The sequence below is a fragment of the Haliotis rufescens genome, unplaced genomic scaffold (genome assembly GCF_023055435.1).
Source record: "Haliotis rufescens isolate VD_foot unplaced genomic scaffold, xgHalRufe1.0.p SCAF_9, whole genome shotgun sequence".
Classification (NCBI taxonomy): domain Eukaryota; kingdom Metazoa; phylum Mollusca; class Gastropoda; order Lepetellida; family Haliotidae; genus Haliotis; species Haliotis rufescens.
The window spans coordinates 6453384-6479956 of record NW_025964383.1 but is presented as its reverse complement, the minus strand read 5'-3'; the positions used below and the strand labels follow the sequence as shown (position 1 = coordinate 6479956).

The window sequence follows — 26573 nt, the reverse complement described above, 5'->3', positions numbered from 1 at the left end:
ATCATAAATATGCACAGTCCTTGCAGACAAAGCTATTTGTATTTGTTTCCATGAAAAAGCGTGTATAAAGGTGAATTGACACTACTTCTGGAATGTAATATGTGTGTGTGTGTGAACATGGCGAATATGGGCGATGATATATAGTAGGGCAAGCTGTCTAATGTGTCATAACTGTAAATTTTACAATAAATTGTATATTTATACACTTATCCTATCATACACTATGCATTTTTTTTTCTTATTTCGATCCTATGTGGAAACGTGCTTGAACAAAGTTTCCAGCTTTGAAAATACAATTCACCCAAACATTTCCCAGCATCACCATGGTCACCACCCAAACAATTGGTAACTAAATTCACTGAAATCCTGTGCGCTGTGATCCACCCCAAGGTTACATGCCTACCCTTGCCAAACCATTCTCTTTCTAATTCCACACGGAGTTACTGTGGTTGTGTGTTACAGAATACAGTTTTGTTTTGATTTTTGTGGTTACACTTCCCAACAACCACGTCATGTTTCTTCGCAAATAAGATATCATGGATGAACAAGAAACACATGTTTCTTTTGTTTGGTGTGCAGGCAGACTTTTTCACCATCCGACCCACACAACCATTGTTATGACTGCCTGGGTCACTGCAGCTCTTCTTCACAATGTCCCCTTTGCATCCATCGCTCTGATGATTCCTTCAGTATCTACCTGCATAAATGTCAGCGTAGAGAAATTTACCAGGGTTCCAAGACAAAGAGTGAGTGAGTGAGTGAGTGAGTGAGTATGGTTTTACGCTGCTTTTAGCAATATTCCAGCAATATCATGGCGGGGGACACTACAAATGGGCTTCACACATTGTACCCATGTCTGGAATCGAACCCGGGTCTTCGGCGTGACGAGCGAACGCTTTAACCACTAGGCTACCCGACCGCCCCCCAAGACAAAGAAGGCTAAGAAGATGACTACTAAGAAATCTAAGAAGTCAGTCTCCTCCATGGATTTGAAGCCTCTGGAATCAGCCTTACCTGTGCTCTCTGTCGAAGATGATGACATCCGTGCTACCCTTGACAAGCAGTCTATTCTGGAGGATTCGTCGGGGTCTATATCGGCATCGGTTCCGCGAGCTGTGCGCCTGGTTTAAGCAACAGAAGTCTTGGTTGTTCAAGGATTGTCCACTCCAACCCTCCCTTCACAGTAAGTTCCAGGGTGTCTATGATTAGGCTTTCATAGTCTTCTTCGCAAATGTGTATTATTGCTGACATTGCTGAATGCTCTGCTTCAGATTGCGTCACTTCACCTGCAGTGATGACCCAGATGTCCTCTGGTGCTGTTTCTTTGATTTCATTTGATCTTCCAGTTCAAAAGAGGGAAGTTGCTCAAACTCATCGTCTACGACTCGACTCTTTCACAGGATCGACACTCAGGCTCATCTGGACGTCCTCAGAATCGGCGATCACAGGATTCAACGTTCACAGAATCCCTCTACCAAGATCAGCACTCTAACGATTAGGATTGGAGGTTTGGTTTTAGAAGGATGAGCCCACCCCCAAGGATCAACACGATCATCGGAAGTTCGCCGCTCTCAGGATCGATGCTCATCTAAGGATTAGCGCTCTAAGGATCGACAGAGTATGATTGGTCTCACGCTTCTTACAAGAGTAAAACAAAGTCAATCGCACAATCAACACTCTAAGGATCACTCATGTAAGGATCGCTCATCTAAGGATTGCTCGCCTCAGGATCAATTGTCTCAGGATCGGCATTCTGGTTCGCCTGGCCACTCTCGGGATCGATTCTCAGTATCGTCGATTTGGGTATAGAACTTCGGGTCTCACCTCATTTGTCAGACACCCTATTTGTCAGATACCTTAAAATCACAAATGTCACGGCTGAGTTCTCCCAATCTCCAATGCCTGTTACCCAAGTGGTAAAATGGATTAGTCCTGATCATACACCATTTGTCAGACACCTCACAAAAATATAAGACAAGCAGGGTGACGGAACTTGGCCCTCTGATCCTCAAGCCTGAAAGAGCGTAGTAGGTACTGTAGTTCCGGGACCTTGGTCATTTTGCGATTTAAGTTAAGTGTTACCAAATATGTAGTAATGGTGCTACCTTTCAAGTGTTTCTTGATACACAAATGTAGGAGGTATTCGGCTAGGAACTGTGGTGACGCAGTTGTGAGATCTTGGTTTTTTGCCTTGCCTCGAAAGACCCCCACTTATCATCATTTAATCCTCTGGTAGATTTAAGCGTGCAGACTGGTATTGGGCGAGGCAATTTTCTGTGAGGGTTGATGAGCCGGTTGGACCACAAGATAATGCATTGGCCAGTATGTTCCGACATCCAGGGATGTGCTGAACTATGAATTGTAGTTCCAGACGATCGACTTGATGGAAGAACCTGAATGTCTTTTGAAGAAGGGAGGGGTAGTGCGTTTTCCCTGACTGCGCATGCACCACAGTGCTGTTGTCTTTGGATATTGCAAGCTGTGCGAACTGTAGCTGATTCTGCCAATGAGAGATGGCCAGAATTTCCAACTCACGATTGTTTATGTGCCAATTTTGATGAGCGCCGGACCATAGCCCTGAGGCTGTCTGGCCTTGCAGGTGGGCAACCCTGCCCTGAAGGGAGGCGTCTACGAACAGGTGTATTTTCGGGGATAACACGGATAAAGAGACTCCTCCTAAGATATTCAACTCTACCATCCACCAATTGAAGTACCGGTAAGGCTTAAGATGGACCAGTAGAGTGATGGCTTTGAGTGGATCCTGACGTCTGATGTAAGGGTTCAGTAATTGTTGGATTGGGCGCAGTTGTAATCGGCCTCTGGTGGTTAAGTCCTGTGCCAAAGTGAGTAACACTCGCCATTGATGAAGCGTGTGTTTGGTGTAGTGCAGGTGACAAGAGGTGTACAATCTTGAGCCATCTGTCACCTCGGTCTGATAGGGATCCTGGTCTGTCTGGAACAGGCCTCCTATGAACTAGAGAAGATAAGATGGTGTTCACTCCAACTTCGCCTTGTTGATACAGTAGTCGTCTGATAACTTCTCGATGGCGTACTAACGTCAGTATGTGTTGATGACCCAGGAGACAGTCTTCTATGTACAACTCGAACCAAATGTTCCTCAGGTGTAGAAACGCAGTTATGGGCTTCATTATTTGTGTCAGTAGCGACGGGGCCACTGAAATGCCAAATGGGAGAACTGCCCATTGGTAGTGAACTCTATTGAACTGGAACCTGAGGAACCTGTGGTCGGAGGGATGGATAGGTATATGCAGGTAGACTGATCAAGGAATTAAATGCATTGATGCTGGTTCTGAGCAGTCTCAATGTGGTGAGGCGGAAATAAGGTGGACGTTTCAGATAACGCTCATTGAACATGGAGAGATTGTGGATCACTTCTCAGGTACCAGGAAGATGTGAGAATAAAACCCTGGTGTTAACTCTGGGGTGTGTACAATCTTTACAGCTCTTTTCACCAACAGTATGTCTATGTTGTTTTTTAATAGCAGATGTTGCTTTCTTGGGTATTTCCAAGGCGGAGGAGCTGTGGTCAACAGTGGGGTTAACTCTACGTCTAGACGGTTATCATTACAGAGATGTTGAGTACGTAATCGTCCTTGAGAATCGTCCAAAAGAGATTCAGTCTCCTGCCTAGGGCGGAATCGACAATTAGAACGACTGGTGGCGGGAGTTCCCAGACGTGACTGTCCAACGCTTCAGTGTTTACCCCTCTTATCACCTCCCCTGCCTTGGTATTTGCCACGACGGGACGGATAAGAGCCTTGAGGTTTTGAACCCACAGTCATAGGTTTCTGGCGTCCCTACTCTGCTCAGCGAATCGTGGCAGCTTCGACACATGGGCCACTCGTGACCACCTAGCATGATTGAAAACTTTGGTGTGCGTGTCTGCAATCTGTTCAACAGGGGAAGTAGATGACCAAGGTTGACGTAGCAGCCTTTGCTTGAACTCAGAGTACCAGTTGGAAAGCGCTAAATAACCAAGTCTGCGTATGATGGTTATCTCCGCCAGATCGGCCTTAATATGGTTTCTCATGTGGTCATGACGACGCGAGTGCTAACAAAGGTTTCAGTACACGCCTGATTTCCGTTTCTGTGAAAGCAAATTATGAGCTTGGTCCGCAATCGCATGGATAGGTAAATCATCCTTCCTAAGCATGGGTGGCTTAAATGACGGAGCAAGTGTAAGCTTGTAGAAGTGCTCGTCCAATGACCTAATCATGTCTGTCAACATCGGATGTTGGAATCCATATAGGAGGGGACCATATGGTGTCCCTCTTATCCACCCGGTTTCCAGGGGAGGGCGCCACTGACACAAGATGATCTGCTACCCAATCAGGAACTTGCGCTCAGAGGAATCGCCATCCTTGCCATTTGATAAGTTCGACGAGTCAGAGCGATGTTGATGCACACGCCTAGATGGCGATCGGCTTCTGCTCTGGTGATAAGGAGTCATGCACCCATGTCCATGTACACGCTGGCATACTAGCGCTGCCCAGCGATGTATGCGCTGTAACAGAACGCACGTTAGGCGCCGGTGTAGGCTCTAACACTTGTGCCGGCGTCACAGGGATCATGTCCCAGGAGCCTGAAAATTAGAAGCAGGTTAGTACAACGCGCAAGCATAAGTTTGAAGATTGCCATAGAATTAAAGAATATTCTATTGGCAAATTTTTACGAGTTGATATTTACGAGTACAAATATTGATACAAGCAAACTCTATGTAACGCCAAAGCTACTAGTATTTAAAAACATATGAATGTGTTATACATACGTAGCTGAGAATTGTAAACAATTTGACTACCCCTTCAGGCAAACATAATTGTAACACAAATTCAAAAGAGCGGGAAACAATGAACACGTGGCGGGAAAAGTCTTTTTACACCTAAATAACTAAATCCTACTCTGCCAGGAATGATATAAAGTTGATTCTACAAATAACGACTGACAAGTCCTGTCCATGTAGATAACTTCTGCTGCCTATGGAGCTCGCAGCTGTGCATCAGTTGCAAAGACCGCCATCATGTCTTCATCACCATTCGTAAATAGCAAGATCCTGTCCCATCCAGAGTTTGTCTCCACCTCCCCTCCAGCTGAACATCTGCACGGCTCTGTGGCAGTCCGGGAATGGTGTGGCTTCTATGGCTGTAGAGGGCGCTGTCATGAGATGAATATGATGGAAGTGAAGGTGTGCCCTGCAGATCATACTTGAGCACTTTGTCCTGGGAAAGGGCCGACATGGGTAGGGTTGATTCTTCTCAGGCTCGTTTCCTCATCGTGCTGATGAACTTGGCATGGGTTGCATCAGGTGGGGGATGGTTGTGTTCACCGTGACTCCACACAATGTCACCGACTGTCGTGCATTTCTCTGTACACGTCTTAATTACGCATTTCAAGCAAACACATAATTTCCTAATCTTGTTCTTGCAGTAGAGGTGACGTTGAAAGAGTACTTGGGGCGTACCTCTCTGCGACGTTACAAAGTCAACTTTCGGCAAACCTGCCATGCTTGGGGGGGGGGGGGGGGGGGGGGGGGCTGAAAGATTGGGCTGTCTGACAAATGGGGTTTGACCGACCTTCTTGGGATCAATGCTCTCGCAGGGACACTACCGATTCCTATAGACTCGAACGTTCTTCTATACTTTGGGTCGTTCCCAATCCTCCAGATTATACATGAATTGACATAATCAACGTAATTGTTCTTGCTCCTACAATTGTCATCATCAACAGGATTTGCGCACTTGGGATCTCCATTCGTAAAGCAATTATGCAGACCACCCTTGGCATGGTTATCCTTATGCTCCGTCAAATCCTAACTTTCTCTCCCGCACTGATTATACCGCTCTCCGCATAGGGAACAACCCTTTGATCATCATTAGAGTAAGTGCCTCGACGTCCTGCTCCTTCTCGTCGATGTTTTTCTCCGTCAGATGCTTGTGTGGATCACCGTTCTCCGAGATGCTCACGATCAACTCCATTTCGAGACAGGGCTAATGGTCTGGCACCGAACCTAGAATCATTCCTGCCAGTGACCTCTGCCCTCCAGAATTGTTCCCAGCTACCGGTAGTACCTCCTTTTGCCAATACAATTTCCGTGCTGCTTCCTTTACACACCGTTCCTCTTCGTTCAGCCGTTCCTGTTCCTCTGGATGTTGATCCTGCTCCGGCTGGTATGTTGATCATCAAGGGCAGTGACACTGACACCCTTCTCCTTGGTGTTGCCATCATCACTTCATTCTTCGCAGCCAACTTTTCCCGCCTCTTCGATAACCACTGCCTGGGTGCATGAGAAAACACGATCTCCTTCTACAGTCATCCTTTGTTCAGCTGACCACCCATCAACCTTTATGTGCAAGACTGGTTATTCTCTTGCATTGATGCTTATAGAAGAATCAACGTGATCTTATTGGGAGTTTTGCTAAAATCAACGATTCACCACAGTCACTCACTCACTCTTTCCCTTACGCATCATCTGGATGGGAGTAATTTTGTTGGTTTGGAGACTGTATGACAGTCTATATTGGCTTCTCCCTCCCTTACCTATTTCATGGTATATACCGGACTCACTCATCATCGTTCATTCTTGCACCACATTTTTATTAGTGTGATCGACAGATTTGATATTTCGACTTATTTACATGCATCAGATATCCCCTGATCAACTTGCTAAGACACCAGTCACGTCATACATTCTACAGGGAACTGGCTGCACGTACACCGTTATTTCTTCGGAACTCAGGACACCATTTTTGTACATCTGCAATACAGTTTTTTCAGTTTGTCACGTGAGGGAGGTGTTTCGAGTATTTCACCAAGTGTGAGGCAAGAACATAGACTAGTTTGCCTGCTGTGTAGGGCTTGCTATCATCGCTGCACTACAAGCCTTGTGTGGCTAGATAGGAGAGGATACCAGTCTAGGAAAGGATACAGTTTTTAATGCCCGGCGCAGGGATGTTTGCGTAGCGCGTCAGGATTTTTCTCTGGGTTATAACAAACCTGCTTATGTTGTAGTCAGTACAGAAGGAGCTATGGCGAGCCATTTGGCGTGCTTTACTTATTGTCATTTGACTTCGGCTGAATATGAACCACTTGTTGATAAAGAGTTTGAGTTGATCACTTTGATTCACTTTTTACTGGCGTTGCATCTGCTGCATATGTTAGTGAGGTCCATGCTCTGGATGTTAACAGAGTCCAGTTCGAACAGTTAGAAAATGGATAGGTTGTTCTGGGCCTTTGCTGGGATTATAGCGAAGAACCAGCTTCCAGGACAACCAGGTTGACTTGTAGTCCTTGCCAAACTGCCCAATAGTTAAGATATCCTAATGACTAGTAACAATTTGCCATTTTTAAGGGTTTTACTATGTTATCATTATAAGGACTAGTGGACTGAAGATATTAGTTTCTACCTCTGCAATACAACACATAGATTTACAACCCGAGTCACAATACATAAGATACATTACATCACAAGTTACACTGGTCCAAATCATGTGAATAATAACTGATTTAAACTGATGTTAAATGAAACTGTTTAACAACAAGCTCAAGCAGATTTTCTAGTTCACCCGGTTAGCTATAAATAGTCTAACATTCACAGTGCCCTCTTTAGTATATGTTTCTGCCCTACAATATCCCATTTCTAGATGCATGTATTTGAGTCACATTCACAGTGATAGAAAATAATTTCTTGTTTCAGTAACAATGCACATACTTGTGTTAGTGAGGTTCGCTAGGATGGAGGTGAATTGTTGCTTATTTGAAAGAACTCCTTGTTATCTAATCTCGTAACCAATATTTAATGTCAGTGGCAACACATTATATTCATGTCATGTCATTGACCATCAATGTAAATAGTGTCAAAACATTAAACGTTAGGTTAGTGACCCATTAGAATAATGGATATCGTACATCTACGTCATGGCAATATTGTGAGATTGTTGGTTTGGGTGTGTAACATCATGATGATGAGATTACAGTATCAGCCCGGTTGGGATTCCAGGTTCCATGGGGCCCGAGCGACCTACCCATAGACCGGTGACATCATGTACAAATTATTGTTCGTTCGCACAGGAGTTGTCATGTTTCACCATTGTATTGATGCACTACTTATTTACACCTGACAACACAATACTTGATACAACTACTCAATTCGTGTTCTTATTTCTGTTTAATGTTTAGGAACTTTAAGCATAATCCAGCCTGATAAATATTAAGGCTACCATTACCTTACTGCTGTTATGAAACAAAATGATAAATCTAGTCTTTGAAAGGCATTTAGAAGTGATTTGAGGAAGAGAATTTATGGATGTCAACTTCTTTATTATGAAGAACACAACATTTCGAAGGAGTAAGCATATACTCCAAAACATTGTGTTCTTCATAATAAAGAAGTTGACACCCATAAATTCTCTTCCTTAAATGATCTGCATAATACGGATACGAAATAGGTGAAACCTAGAGAGCGTGTGCATTATTCTATTCTATTATGAGTGTGTAACAATCAATAGTATAGAAATGTAAGCCTAAATATATATGCACATATAAAAAGTTCTTCTTTTTCTTCGCTGATCTATTCAAGCAGTTGAAGTAGAAATACACTTCCCATCTGTACATACTCCATGCAGAATTTCACTCCTACTTTTCTTAACATACATGTTCCACATTTAATTTATTGTCCTGCACTACTTGATGGGAACATTCACATAACCATATTTGCTTGCTTGTTGTTTAATGCTGCGCTCAGCAATATTCAAGCTCTCAACATGCAGTCTGCAACTTAGCCACTAGGCCCAGTCTGAAACCTGAATCTAGTAAAATTCTGTTCGGTCTGGTAAGTTCAGCTATTTGTATTCCATATAATAACATTAACAGGCTAGTAGACTGGGCACAGACTCCACATGATTGAGGGTGGCTTGTAAATAATCAAGTCTCAACCAGACAAACCAGCGATTGATATTATGACCAATATCCCTGTGATTGCCACTGGGGCATGATTATACACAATCAACCTCAGGGAGTGACTTCCATGATATTCGTTCATAGTTGTCATACATATTGTATCAACATTCATTCAGCGTGTTTGAATCACGTACATCTAACTGTTACACATTCAATAGTTTCAACTGCATCAGTTGGCACTCTCATTTTCTCCTACAAATATCGAAAATGTTGCATTGCTTGAATATCTACCATACCTAAAAATGTCACTATAAACTTACACAATAGTTAATTCAATCGTCAAAAGTTGTCAATCGAAACAGCGAGTTGCAACACTGCATGCTATCTCTTACTGTGCATAACTGATTCCTATATCGCTGCATGGAGCTTTGCATCAGCTGACAAAGATGGAGAGTGAAACATTATTGATCCCTGATTGGCAAAACAAGGGTTTGTTTTTACAACATAAACACGAAAATCTTATTCCATTTAAAATAGTGATTTACAATGCCAAAGTTGTGAAACATATTTTTTGTCACTTAAATTCCAGCAGAAATCAAGAGAGAAAAACACAATCATGGGCAAATTTCGATTTTGGAATGACAGCAAAGCAAAACAAAAACTAAATACTTATACCTACAACTCTTTCTCAATAATAATATATAAATTGTACTTTAGATGATATTCGCTTAGCCTTTAGATAAGACAGCACTGGTGGAAGAGTTTTCATGAACGTTTGCCCGTGCAAGAATTATGGCCACCATATGAGAATTACAAATTTTGAACTATTTCTAGTGGCCAAACAGCAAGAATTTAGAGTTCAGAATATGCTATGATACGTTTGCTTCCAGTTTTGTCCATAAAAATGGAAAATTGTAACTTAATCATTCAAATGTAACACATAAACATAGTGAATGTCAAAAGTCTTCTGACGCCTGGTTACTCATCCAACACGCCTCCTTCTGTGGGGAATAAATGACTTAACCTGGGACAATATGCATTGTATTATGAACATATGATAAACTGCACTTCTGATTAATTGAAGTTACATAATAGTTCCTTTGATACGGTACACACTTCAGACAAGAAAGTGACGGAAACACCTTGTTTCATCTCATTCTGGAAAGTAAATAATATATATTTTTGCCAGCAAACTGTAACACTATTTACAACAGTCGCTATTTCATCTTATCACTTTGAATATATTAAATTACGATATAAACACACATTGTCAAAGACCTAGAAATTTGATAACTGTAGAATGTTGTCTTCGGCATGCCAACATAATGAACAGGTAATCGTGGTAAACGTGTCTGCTAATTGTACTCACAAATAATTTCTCCTAAAGATATTCATAAAGATTAATGTATTTCCTCCTAAATTTGACAATGAACAGAAATACATGAATAATAATGTAAGTGGTATTTTATTTCATTTGACAATGCGCATAATCCTGTAATACTCACATATTTTTTCAATATTCGCAGTTGAATCATTCTTGTTTGAAAATAGGATATCCAAGGATATATATATATCTATATATATATCTAGATATATATCTAGATATATATATATATATAAAAAAAAGCACAGTAAAGTTCTAACTCTCAGGCACAATATAGTAATAATTAAATAAGTGGAGTAAGATTGAACACAGTTTTAATAGGCTAGCGCTTTCAACTCGTACCACGTACGAGTCTCATCAGGCCATAACTGAATAACGGACATGAAGTAGTAACATATAGTTACGTGACGTCATAACATTTAGGAAACTATGACGTCACAATACCAAGGTGACAATGGACAAATAACTTAACTTACGCCTTTACATTTAACTTAGGCGCGTATTTATGAATGAAATGTTACTCTTTTTGAAACAATGTAGGTTCATGATCAAAATTTAGCTTATATAGCTGGAAAACTAAAAAGTTGCCATTTCCACATGCTTCTAAATGTTCACTGAGTGGAATCGTGCGGTTGTGTGGCTGCTTTATTTGTGAACGGTGAAGATTCATTCTTCTTTTTAATTTAAGTTCTGTCTTTCCGATATACTTTTCATTGCATCCACTGCAAACAATCAAGTAAATAACATTTCTAGTATCACGAGTCATATTTTGTTTTACAGTAAATTTAGTGTCCTTTGTAATTTGGACTGAACAGCCTTCAATTATACTGCTGCAAGTTAGGCAACGTTTGTCACCGCACTTAGAAACCTGTGGAGTGATGACAACAGAATCAACTTGAGAACTTGTCAAAATCTTTCTAAGATTTTTGGGTTGTCTTTGGCTGTTGATAATTTTGTATTTGCTTAATATCTTCTCCATTTTAATACTTTGATTCAAAATAGGCAGGTATCGTTGAATCATGGATAATGTTTTTTCATGATTAGGGTTGAAGGTAGATACTAGAGTTAAATTATTCCCCATATTGTTTTCTTCAGACTTTTCTCTCAGTTTTAGTTGCTTAATACTTAGCGCCTTCTGTATGCTTTCTTCAATTAGCTTTGCAGGATAATTTTGATGCAGTAGGCAACTCTTAAGTTCAGCAAGGCGGGTAGTTTTAACATCATTCCCAGAATCAATGGTACAAATACGTCTTGCGAGACAGTAAGGGATATTTCGTTTTGTATGATACGGGTGACATGATCCAAAATCCAAATATTGGTGCGTATCAGTATCTTTATAAAAGATATCAGTTTGTACAAATCTCCCAGATATTAAATTGATTCTTACATCGAGAAAGGTTAAACTGGATTGCTTTTTTCCATAGTGAAATTGAGTGACACATTAAGTGAATTTAAATTTCATGCACAGCGGTAAGTTGACTTTCACTGGTTTTTAACATGATAAAACAGTAGTCTAAAAACCTTTTCCATGAATATTCAATGTGTTCTTTCATAGATTCACCAAGAGTATCTCTCACCTTATCATAAAACATATTCTCTAAAAATCCCAACACAAGGGTTGCATAAGTAGGGTCTACCTTAGTACCCATGGCTACTCCTTTCTTTTGTGAATAATAAGATCCATCAAAATAAAACATGTTATTGGTAATAACCAACTTCAATGCATCAATGATAAATTCATCTGAAAATCTATCTGGTATTTCATGGCAGTATTCTTTCAGCCAGTATCTGATAGCTTCCAGTCCGAGCTCAGTTTCAATATTACTGTACAAACTAACACTATCAAAACTAACTAACATAGATCCTTCTGGTACCTCAGTAGGTAATTTACATAAAAAATCAATGTCATCCCTGAGAAAACTTTTTACATGTTTACATAAAGGCTTAAGAATAATATCTATGAAATTGCTAAGACGCTGAGTACATAAGCTAAATTTTGATCATGAACCTACATTGTTTCAAAAAGAGCAACATTCCATTCATAAATACGCGCCTAAGTTAAATGTAAAGGCGTAAGTTATTTGTCCATTGTCACCTTGGTATTGTGACATCATAGTTTCCTAAATGTTATGACGTCACGTAACTATATGTTACTACTTCATGTCCGTTATTCAGTTATGGCCTGATGAGACTCATACGTGGTACGAGTTGAAAGCGCTAGCCTATTAAAACTGTGTTCAATCTTACTCCACTTATTTAATTATTACTATATATATATATATATATATATATATATATATATATAATCTAGTAACATTAATTGCAACATAATTCGAGTCACAAATACCGAAAATCAAATACTGTTTCCACTGTTTAACCCTCTGGATGCCAAGTTTTTTTTCTGAGGCCCATTTTCCTAAGATCGGGAAAGTGAAGGTTGTGCGAGAATTGCACTCACGCGGCACTGGATCTACCTCTGGCTATAAAGTTACGCAGAGGTGGAGAATATTAAATTTCCTATTTGATGGTGTTAATTTAACTGCAAATATTAAACCGGTTCTAAAAAAAGACACTTCTTAGCGTTGTCCGAGAATTTATTCTGCGTTGAAAAACAGTAAAGTTCTCCGCTTTTGTACACCGATAAAAGTACTGTTCAACGATTTTTTTTTTATATAAGCTTTACGGAAACTGTGAGCAAACAGAACACTGCCTAATATCTGAACGACATTACCATATATCAAATGGAGTTATATACGTATATATAGCATGCTGCAAACCACGAAAACTGATTTTTCTCTGTGTCAAAAGTTGACAGAGAGGTTCTACACGTACAAAGAAAGGGGTTATAACTCCGCTATCCTTAGCACTAGTTTATTGTAACTCAGGTCACTTGGTGAGAATTAGCTGTGGGTATGGACAATATATGTTCGTGGTGTTTTGTTCACGAGGAACCAAGCTATTCCAACACTTATATCAATATTGAAACTGTATATGTTTAGTTATAAAAAAAACCATAAGAAATGATGAAATCCTACTGCATAAAAAAGAGGTAATAGAGAAATGGATGGCCCTATCTAAGATATAACTTCATCCTTAGATTCCAACATTCTCCTGAATGTTTAAGTGTAATTTGACTAATGTTGCATCATTATTAATGGAGCACTAGCCTTATCTTCAAATGTAATGAAATACCAAAAACATAACACCATTCTATTTTACGTCATGGCTGGTTTTATGTCTTTGATAACGTCGGAGAAAGGTGACACTGGTATTTTGATTAATATATATCTCCCCTAATTTTCGTTCATGGTTTGGAAAATCTCGATGTGTAAAACGGAATTTGACACTTTTTCGACACAACATAAAAGGACTGCTTTTACCAAGTAAAAAATGTCTTGAATAGATAATCAATTAGATAGTTTATCATGTATCTTAATTGGACAAGACACGCACCTGTTTGGCATCAATCAATGAAATAACCCAAAGAATATTTCAAAACAACCAAAATTATATTCAATATTGGACATATATTTGTTCATTATTATGTTATTATTTCTCTTCATCTAAGAAATATACAATAAAAGAAGCGAAGAAAGCTCTATTGGTATAGAATTATCAGGATAATCGTATAAGGTTAAACCAACGGGGTACATGGCATGGGTTTTATTTTTATACTTTTTAAAATTCCTGGAGAATTAAAGTAAACAATTTAATATTCTGTGATCATGATATTGAAAAAAGAATGAACCCATTGATTATGTAATGCAAAATTTGTAAATTGTTTGTGACTGGCGAATCGTTAGATACCACTGTTCTGTGTATCAAATGACATAAAAAGCAATTCCAAAACCAAGACAATTCTTTGAGAAATGTGTGCATATATTTTAAGGAAAAACATTATCCATTTTGTTAAAGTAATATTTTCAGTTTTAGTTATAAAATAAAATAAAATGAAATAGCTGTTCATGGACATTGGTTATATGAACTTATATTATTATAAGAAATATGTACATGCTGCAATTACATTTACACTTCATCTTGTAACACTTGTTCAAAGGAAAGAAATATTGTATTCAACACTATAATCCTATCAATTCTTATGTAAACCATTTTCAAACAAACAGGAGATTATCAAAGGTTCGTTCATACATGTTGTGGCCTATATTTACCTATGATATCATTTTGAACGTTGACAAACATCCAAAGTGAAATTAACTGTGTGAAAAAATGTATAAAAGATATGCAAAATCTATATCATTACTAAAACTGTAAACAGCATGATACAGTGATCGTGTGCACTCTCATTCAAGGGCTTTCACCTCAAAAGAATTACCAAACATGTACAACAATGTTGATATATGACATCACTACCGGTGACCCTTTTACAAAATGGCATGTTCACTGTCAACAGTACGCAGGATTTTACGAGGGGACTTTCGTTGATTCAGGGATCGTATATGCATAAATGTGACATGTAAGTAATCAGAAACATTCTGACAATCTATGTACTGTTATTTGTAGTTATATTTTTCATTGAAACCAACGGAAATAGTCAGAAATTCTGATAAATACCATTGTCGTTGTGCATGATTTTGCGTCAGTCATGGCGTCACACAGGATGGTAACTTTGACAATTTCTGTTGAAAATATCAAATCATTGCAATTTATCTATTTTAAATTCCCTAATTCATTCCCATATTCTGAAAATGTTGAGCCAATATCTTGAACGAATAGATGAATGGATAGCTCAGAATGCAAATGCTACAATGTGTAAAATCTGAATTTTGCTTTGTTCACATTTCAAACAAGTGCAGTTTTTCGAGTACAGCGTTCGTTTTCACACCTAACTTATTTTGCTTGATTTCATCTAGGCACTTTGTATTGGTGACAAAGACCATTAGTCATTTGATTCTAAAATGTATGAGGAATTCAAGGATGTATGTATCGCAGCTAAGTTTGAAATATATGTGATGTTCAGAGCTCCAGATAAGCTTTTGGTGTTGTGGGTATTTTACCCATGCATTTTAAAATCACTGGGTATCAGTTATTCTATCTGGGTATTCAAATATCTGTTACCCACTAGTTTTTACACATGTGGGTATTTAAGTTAAATATTTAAAAACACTATTCATCTAGTCCCTGCAAACTGGTGTTGTGTGGGTTCGAGAACTTTATAGGACTCCAAAATACCACGATACTTCCACAAGAAAGTGTGATGGCAAATGATCATGGTGTAACTGTCATCGTGGAGTTTGGCAAGGTTGACGGAATGCCCGTTTATAATTTCAAAATATGTTGCTGATTTGCCAATCGAATATGCAGGGTTACTTCACAACATTTTGATGATACGCACAAGCTTTATTTTTGTAGCGTATCTGTAATGTTCGTTGCGTATTTGATACGCTTGGATATTATTTTACTGCGTATTTCTGCATTTCTGATGCGTATTTTACGCAGATACGCAGCTTATCTGGAGCTCTGGATGTTACAGGTGTCTCATAACCGGTGTATGTGAAACGTGATTTTGTAAACACTATCCAATATGGCGGAAAGTTCACTTCGGCCTTCGAGTTTGCATATTTTCCAAAACATTCTAAACAATTCATGGATTATCGGAGACGTTTGGGAATGATCATTGGTGATTTTCATAAAAGACAGATACCCGTGATCACTAATATGCTATTTTTGAAATTCATTTCTCCGAGTAAATATCCAAAATTTAGATTTTGAAACATGCTGTAAATAACGCAGTGAGTGGTGATTTAGTAATGTGTAAAAAATGGCGACATTTACGATGTACCTAATTTTCAGAGGTCATTTTCAGTACTTTTGCTTGGCCTAAAATGCCAGTGGATGATATCATTGAACAGGGAATTTCCCACTTTATTCAAAACTGTGAAGTGTATCTGTGTGGGTGATGTATTTTGAATTTTATTTGACTTCAAAGTGAGGGTTGTAGAGGAGGGACATCTATATATGTCCCCCTGGCATCCAGGGAGTTAAAGATGATAATTAACAAAATCTCATCCCACGCAGGGGAGATTTTCTTTCATAGGTAGAAATTTTCAGGATAATCCTTGCAACCTGATCCATTTAAAATATTTTGTGATCCTCACGGAACAAACATAACTAGACAATGATAATGAGCTTGTAACACACACTATCTGACGTGTGTCTCACGTCTATCATTGTCCACTCTTCCTGTAACAGAGACTGGGACATAGTGTATCATGAATGTATCATTGTATGACATGTTATTAGATCTAAAGCACTGCTTTTCTTTCTATTTGACACTGTTTTGTTACGAGTTGGCAGTTCATTTCACTCCTGATGATGAGATGGCGTATTCATAATGTAGCAATGTCTCACAGTCAATTTCAATATTCCATGAAAAAATATACAAAAATACTTCTCACCGACGGTTTTGTGTTCCGCACACCTGTCGCCATTTTGACGCCGTTGGCATAACAACTGATCTCGTGAGCTCGTTCAACGAGACTTGACACAGCGAACACAAGCTCCTTCCCAGCGCGTGACACCTTCGTTACACGCTCGGTGACATCGCGATAGTAATAGAGAGCTCCGCGAAAGGGTTATCGCTGCGAGGAGCTCCCGGCTCCCTTTTGCGTCAACTTGCGGAAGAGACGGGACCCAGCTAATGGTCTACCACACTTCGGCGCAGTGATGACAGAGCATAATACACTAGGTTGAATCAGGGAGATTTTACAAAGATACAGACTGCCTGTCAGATCGCTGTGTAGGAGTAAAACTGTTTCCGCCGTTGACACGCGACGTAAGCGTAGCGCTTTTAGCTAAGCTGGGCCCCCGTCTCTAACATCAAGTTGACGACGCGTACATGGAGCCGGGAACCAGCTTAGCTGTTAGCCTGCTCATATAGGTAGATAAAAGCCCAGTCTGGGTAGGCGCGTGACATTATCAAGCTCCTCACAACGGTAGCCTGTTTCCAGTGCTCTCTTAGAAGCTATTCACTGGTTCCCGCGGTCACTCGGAAATTATACACTTTTGTCCCGGTGATCCATTTAGAACATTTTATGATCCCCACTGAACAAACATAATTAGACAATGACAATGAGCTTGTAACACACACTATCTGACGGGTATCCTGTGCAATTTAAATGATTAAATACCAACTATGCCAAAGCTGTTAACTATGTATTTCATACCAAGCACATATTTTGTATTCAGCTACATGTCTTTACTTGACTACATAATGGAGCCCTGACCAGGCCAGCCAGTCAGTGATACTGTAAGCAGCGATCCACGCCGTCCAGGTACGATGGCACGCAATCACCCTATTCACCCACCAAACTGACCACCCCACCCACAACGGCAAACAAAGGCTACTTGGGAATTCCCACAGTGTTTGAATATTAAACTGGTCTTACTATCTTGTTTGTATGTATTAAGATATACTTCTATATACATGGATAAACATAGTCGACATGACATTCCTCCCTGAAGGTATTGTAATGAACGCATATAATATGTGTACACTATTTTTGTTAACGTTTTCCATGAAAGTACAAATTCAGTCATGACATCTAACAATGAATCAGTGATATCCCTTGCCAATTTCTTTTTTTCAAAATGATAGTATCTATATAAAATATTGTTACATGGCAGTGTAATTTATTGTTAAACAATGTTATAATTGCAATTACATTGTTTCTGTTTTGTTTGATAGCATTGTATTTTGACAATAGTTAGTTTTTAGGAATGTAGTACTCTTTGATGTAAGAAGTTACTATGGTTAGGTGCTTTTGGAGTCAAGTGTAATCTGAAATCTACCAGAACAGCTCGACCAATCTATATAGACTATATGAGGGGGCAAGGTCGTGTCTCACTCATCTCACATAACATCAAGACCAGCGGATGTGTGAAGATCATCTTTTCACCCTGGATATCCAGCCAGGCAGATTTTGGAAGGTTGACCTTTGTTGCTGCAAAGTCCCCCCCCCCCCCCCCTCTTATACACTATAATGGCATTCCCAAAGATATAAATGTCCCAATATTTAAGGTTTGAATGGGAATGTTCCTGATTCTTGTACTCGCCGCCTGTACACTGCATAGTGGCAGCGATGATACCGGAAGGGTCACAGGGGTGCCATGCCCAGGGACACTGCTTGGAAGGGGCTATGTATCTATATTGACACGCGCTGGCCTGGATTGAGTTCATTCCGAAGCCGACAAAGTGTCACAGAATTTCTGCACATGACACGATGCCAATGAAGATTTTCAGTCATAAGATTTGATTGTAATATCTTTAGTTATCGGACATTTGAATTTCGCAAGTAGTTATACTTCCCAGTGCTTCTAATTCCATGTTACGCGATGCCACATGTATACAGCGTGAAATAAACACACGGCACTGCGCAACGCTTGAAAAAACACACCAAACATCACAACACATGGCACAACACACCAAACAACACAACACATGGCACAACACACCAAACAACACAACTCATGGCACAACACACCAAACAACACATGGAACTCCACAATACATGGAACAAGACACCAAACAACACATGGAACTCCACAATACATGGAACAAGACACCAAACAACACAACTCATGGCACAACACACCAAACAACACATGGAACTCCACAATACATGGAACAAGACACCAAACAACACAACTCATGGCACAACACACCAAACAACACATGGAAGTCCACAATACATGGAACAAGACACCAAACAACACAACAAATGAAACAACACACCAAACACACAACACACGGAACTACACAACACATGGAACAAGACACCAAACAACACATGGAACTCCACAATACATGGAACAAGACACCAAACAACACAACACATGGCACAACACACCAAACAACACATGGAACTCCACAATACATGGAACAAGACACCAAACAACACAACACATGGCACAACACACCAAACAACATATGGAACTCCACAATACATGGAACAAGACACCAAACAACACAACAAATGAAACAACACACCAAACACACAACACACGGAACTACACAACACATGGAACAAGACACCAAACAACACAACACATTGCACAACCCACCAAACAACACATGGAACTCCACAATACATGGAACAAGACACCAAACAACACAACAAATGAAACAACACACCAAACACACAATAAACGGAACTACACAACACGTGGAACAAGACACCAAACAACACAACACAAGGAACTACACAACACGTGGAACAAGACACCAAACAACACAACAAATGGAACAACACACCAAACAACACACCAAACACCACAACACACCAAACAACACAACACACGGAACAACACACCAAACATCACAACACATGGAACAACACACCAAACAACACAATACACGGAACAACACACCAAACATCACAACACACGGAACAACACAACACACCAAACAACACACCAAACAACACAATACACGGAGCTACACAACATATGGAACAACACACCAAACAACACAACACACGGAACAACACAACACACCAAACAACACACCAAACAACACAATACATGGAGCTACACAACACACGGAACAACACACCAAACAACACAATACACGGAACAACACACCAAACATCACAACACACGGAACAACACAACACACCAAACAACACACCAAACAACACAATACACGGAGCTACACAACACATGGAACAACACACCAAACAACACAACACAAGGAACTACACAACACATGGAACAACACACCAAACAACACAATACACGGAACAACACACCAAACATCACAACAAATGGAAGAACACACGGAACAACACAACACACGGAACAACACACCAAACATCACAACACACCAAACAACACACCAAACATCACAACACATGGAACAACACACCAAACATCACAACACATGGAACAACACACCAAACAACACAACACACGGAAGAACACACCAAACAACACAAGACACCAAACAACACAACACATGGAACAACACACCAAACAACACAACAAATCGACCAACACACCAAACATCACAACAAATGGAACAACACACCAAACATCAAAACAAATGGAACAACACACCAAACAACACAACGCACGGAACAACACACCAAACAACACAACACATGGAACAACACACCAAACATCAAAACACATGGCACAACACACCAAACAACACAACTCATGGCACAACACACCAAACAACACATGGAACTCCACAATACATGGAACAAGACACCAAACAACACATGGAACTCCACAATACATGGAACAAGACACCAAACAACACAACTCATGGCACAACACACCAAACAACACATGGAACTCCACAATACATGGAACAAGACACCAAACAACACAACTCATGGCACAACACACCAAACAACACATGGAAGTCCACAATACATGGAACAAGACACCAAACAACACAACAAATGAAACAACACACCAAACACACAACACACGGAACTACACAACACATGGAACAAGACACCAAACAACACATGGAACTCCACAATACATGGAACAAGACACCAAACAACACAACACATGGCACAACACACCAAACAACACATGGAACTCCACAATACATGGAACAAGACACCAAACAACACAACACATGGCACAACACACCAAACAACATATGGAACTCCACAATACATGGAACAAGACACCAAACAACCCAACAAATGAAACAACACACCAAACACACAACACACGGAACTACACAACACATGGAACAAGACACCAAACAACACAACACATTGCACAACCCACCAAACAACACATGGAACTCCACAATACATGGAACAAGACACCAAACAACACAACAAATGAAACAACACACCAAACACACAATAAACGGAACTACACAACACGTGGAACAAGACACCAAACAACACAACACAAGGAACTACACAACACGTGGAACAAGACACCAAACAACACAACAAATGGAACAACACACCAAACAACACACCAAACACCACAACACACCAAACAACACAACACACGGAACAACACACCAAACATCACAACACATGGAACAACACACCAAACAACACAATACACGGAACAACACACCAAACATCACAACACACGGAACAACACAACACACCAAACAACACACCAAACAACACAATACACGGAGCTACACAACATATGGAACAACACACCAAACAACACAACACACGGAACAACACAACACACCAAACAACACACCAAACAACACAATACATGGAGCTACACAACACACGGAACAACACACCAAACAACACAATACACGGAACAACACACCAAACATCACAACACACGGAACAACACAACACACCAAACAACACACCAAACAACACAATACACGGAGCTACACAACACATGGAACAACACACCAAACAACACAACACAAGGAACTACACAACACATGGAACAACACACCAAACAACACAATACACGGAACAACACACCAAACATCACAACAAATGGAAGAACACACGGAACAACACAACACACGGAACAACACACCAAACATCACAACACACCAAACAACACACCAAACATCACAACACATGGAACAACACACCAAACATCACAACACATGGAACAACACACCAAACAACACAACACACGGAAGAACACACCAAACAACACAAGACACCAAACAACACAACACATGGAACAACACACCAAACAACACAACAAATCGACCAACACACCAAACATCACAACAAATGGAACAACACACCAAACATCAAAACAAATGGAACAACACACCAAACAACACAACGCACGGAACAACACACCAAACAACACAACACATGGAACAACACACCAAACATCAAAACAAATGGAACAACACACCAAACATCAAAACAAATGGAACAACACACCAAACAACACAACGCACGGAACAACACACCAAACAACACAACACACGGAACAACACACCAAACAACACAACACATGGAACAACACACCAAACAACACAATACACGGAACAACACACCAAACAACACAATACACGGAGCTACACACCAAACATCACAACAAATGGAAGAACACACCAAACAACACGACACTTGGAACAACACACCAAACATCACAACACACGGAACAACACACCAAACATCACAACACATGGAACAACACACCAAACATCACAACACATGGAACAAGACACCAAACAACACAACAAATCGAACAACACACCAAACATTACAACAAATGGAACAACACACCAAACATCAAAACAAATGGAACAACACACCAAACAACACAACGCACGGAACAACACACCAAACAACACAACACACGGAACAACACACCAAACAACACAATACACGGAACAACACACCAAACAACACAACACACGGAACAACACACCAAACATCACAACAAATGAAACAACACACCAAACATCACAAGAAATGGAACAACACACCAAACATCACAATACACGGAACTACACAACACATGGAACAACACACCAAACAACACAACGCACGGAACAACACACCAAACATCACAACACACGGAACAACACAACAAACATCACAACACATGGAAGAACACACCAAACAACACAAGGCACGGAACAAGACACCAAACATCACAACACACGGAACAACACAACACATGGAAGAACACACCAAACATCACAACACACGGAACAACACACCAAACATCACAACACATGGAACAACACACCAAACATCACAACACATGGAACAACACACCAAACAACACAACACACGGAACAACACACCAAACAACACAAGACACCAAACAACAACACACCAAACAACACAACAAATGGAACAACACACCAAACAACACAAGACACGGAACAACACACCAAACATCACAAAACATGGAACAACACACCAAACAACACAACAAATGGAACAACACACCAAACAACACAATACACAGAGATACACAACACATGGAACAGCACACCAAACAACACAACACACGCAACTACACACCAAACAACACAATACACGGAGCTACACAACACATGGAATTACACACCAAACAACACAACACACGGAACAACACACGAAACATCACAACACATGGAACAACACACCAAACAACACAATACACGGAGCTACACAACACATGGAATTACACACCAAACAACACACGGAACTACACACCAAACAACACAATACACGGAGCTACACAACACATGGAATTACACACCAAACAACACAACACACGGAACAACACACCAAACATCACAATACACGGAGCTACACAACACATGGAACAACACACCAAACAACACAACACACGGAACTACACACCAAACAACACAATACACGGATCTACATAACACATGGAATAACACACCAAACAACAGAACACACGGAACTACACACCAAACATCACAATACACGGAACTACACAACACATGGAACAACACACCAAACAACTCAATACACGGAACTACACAACACATGGAACAACACACCAAACATCACAACAAATGGAACAACACATCAAACAACACAACACACGGAACACCACACCAAACATCACAATACACAGAGCTACACAACACATGGAACAACACACCAAACAACACAATACACGGAGCTACACACCAAACATCACAACAAATGGAAGAACACACCAAACAACACGACACTTGGAACAACACACCAAACATCACAACACACGGAACAACACACCAAACATCACAACACATGGAACAACACACCAAACATCACAACACATGGAACAAGACACCAAACAACACAACACACCAAACAACACATGACACGGAACAACACAACACATGGAACAACACACCAAACAACACAACAAATCGAACAACACACCAAACATTACAACAAATGGAACAACACACAAAACATCAAAACAAATGGAACAACACACCAAACAACACAACGCACGGAACAACACACCAAACAACACAACACACGGAACAACACACCAAACAACACAATACACGGAACAACACACCAAACAACACAACACACGGAACAACACACCAAACATCACAACAAATGAAACAACACACCAAACATCACAACAAATGGAACAACACACCAAACATCACAATACACGGAACTACACAACACATGGAACAACACACCAAACAACACAACGCACGGAACAACACACCAAACATCACAACACACGGAACAACACAACAAACATCACAACACATGGAAGAACACACCAAACAACACAAGGCACGGAACAACACACCAAACATCACAACACACGGAACAACACAACACATGGAAGAACACACCAAACATCACAACACACGGAACAACACACCAAACATCACAACACATGGAACAACACACCAAACATCACAACACATGGAACAACACACCAAACAACACAACACACGGAACAACACACCAAACAACACAAGACACCAAACAACAACACACTAAACAACACAACAAATGGAACAACACACCAAACAACACAAGACACGGAACAACACACCAAACATCACAAAACATGGAACAACACACCAAACAACACAACAAATGGAACAACACACCAAACAACACAATACACGGAGCTACACAACACATGGAATTACACACCAAACAACACAACACACGGAACAACACACGAAACATCACAACACATGGAACAACACACCAAACAACACAATACACGGAGCTACACAACACATGGAATTACACACCAAACAACACACGGAACTACACACCAAACAACACAATACACGGAGCTACACAACACATGGAACAACACACCAAACAACACAACACACGCAACTACACACCAAACAACACAATACACGGAGCTACACAACACATGGAATTACACACCAAACAACACAACACACGGAACAACACACGAAACATCACAACACATGGAACAACACACCAAACAACACAATACACGGAGCTACACAACACATGGAATTACACACCAAACAACACACGGAACTACACACCAAACAACACAATACACGGAGCTACACAACACATGGAACAACACACCAAACAACACAACACACGGAACTACACACCAAACAACACAATACACGGAGCTACACAACACATGGAATTACACACCAAACAACACAACACACGGAACAACACACCAAACATCACAATACACGGAGCTACACAACACATGGAACAACACACCAAACAACACAACACACGGAACTACACACCAAACATCACAATACACGGATCTACATAACACGTGGAACAAGACATCAAGCAACACAACACATGGAACTACACACCAACAACACAACACACGGTACTACACAACAGATGGTACAAGGCAATGCAGAATGTAATACATGACTCAACACAACACTGCTTTCGACAGGACGAACGTTAAAGGGCACAAAACACGAGAGTGGTTGGTTGTCTACCCGCTTCAATCAGACGTCCAATTTCGTCCCAAGCATGTTCAATAGGAGCCATAGGTGGCCTTGGAAGATTGTTGATGCTGTTCTGAGCCAGATACGCCATCAACACCTTGCTATATGAAGACGTGCGTTGTCCTGTAGGCCAAGTGCAGTTTAGGAGGTGCAAGAAACAAGGGAAGTTATCTTGTGCAGGAGTTGTCACTCTGGGTCGATCAGAACGTGGTCGATCAGCAACGGACGGAATTTGCTGGTGACATTTTGACAGTGGTGCGATGACATCCTAACTGTCTGGCTACAGCAGTTGCAGAGTTACAGACCTGCAGCATCCCAAGGGACATTCCTCTTTTCAGCTATAGACCTTCTGGAGTGAATATTGAACCGGTGTTTGACACCCACCTTAATGTAATATACCTCAGAGTGAAAATGAACACGTGTGTTTTCATCCCGGACCACGATGTACAGTTCTTGGTTTCGGTTGCTTATGTTCGTATGCATGTGTGGAATGGGCGCCTTGTTGCATGACATCAATTAGTTCATCTGTCATCATTTCGGCATTTTCCAATCAATTCTTACAAAATGGAATGGGCACACTTACACAATTTCAAACATTTTGGAACTTTCGTTTCTTTTGCTGTTAAGTATATTTTCATAAATACAATGTGTATATGTAGAAATTACTTGTATTTGACTTACTGACTTGACAAATTTGTGTTATACCAAATAGAGTGAGTGTGGTTTTACACCGCATTTATCAATATTCCAGCAATATCACGGCCGTGGATACCAGAAATTGGTTTCACCCATTGTACTCATGTGGAGAATCGAACTGGGGTCTTCGGCGTGACGAGCGCACGCTTTAACCCCTAGACTACCCCAACG

At 40.4% G+C, this 26573-nt stretch overlaps 1 protein-coding gene across 2 annotated transcripts in view; it reads right to left on the bottom strand.

The window, feature by feature from the left end:
- The window catches only part of LOC124118719, a 42517-nt gene extending 25335 nt beyond the window's left edge, over positions 1–17182 (bottom strand). Inside the window, exon 1 of one of the 2 annotated variants that reach the window (XM_046480958.2) lies at positions 16714–17182. In XM_046480958.2, the coding sequence (XP_046336914.1) occupies positions 16714–16746 (33 nt within the window). In that variant the 5' untranslated portion in view covers positions 16747–17182. Of the gene's footprint in view, positions 1–1014; positions 3651–16713 lie in introns of those variants that run through there. The other variant, XM_046480959.2, reaches the window with a different exon arrangement.
- Between the last annotated feature and the right edge of the window lie 9391 nt (positions 17183–26573).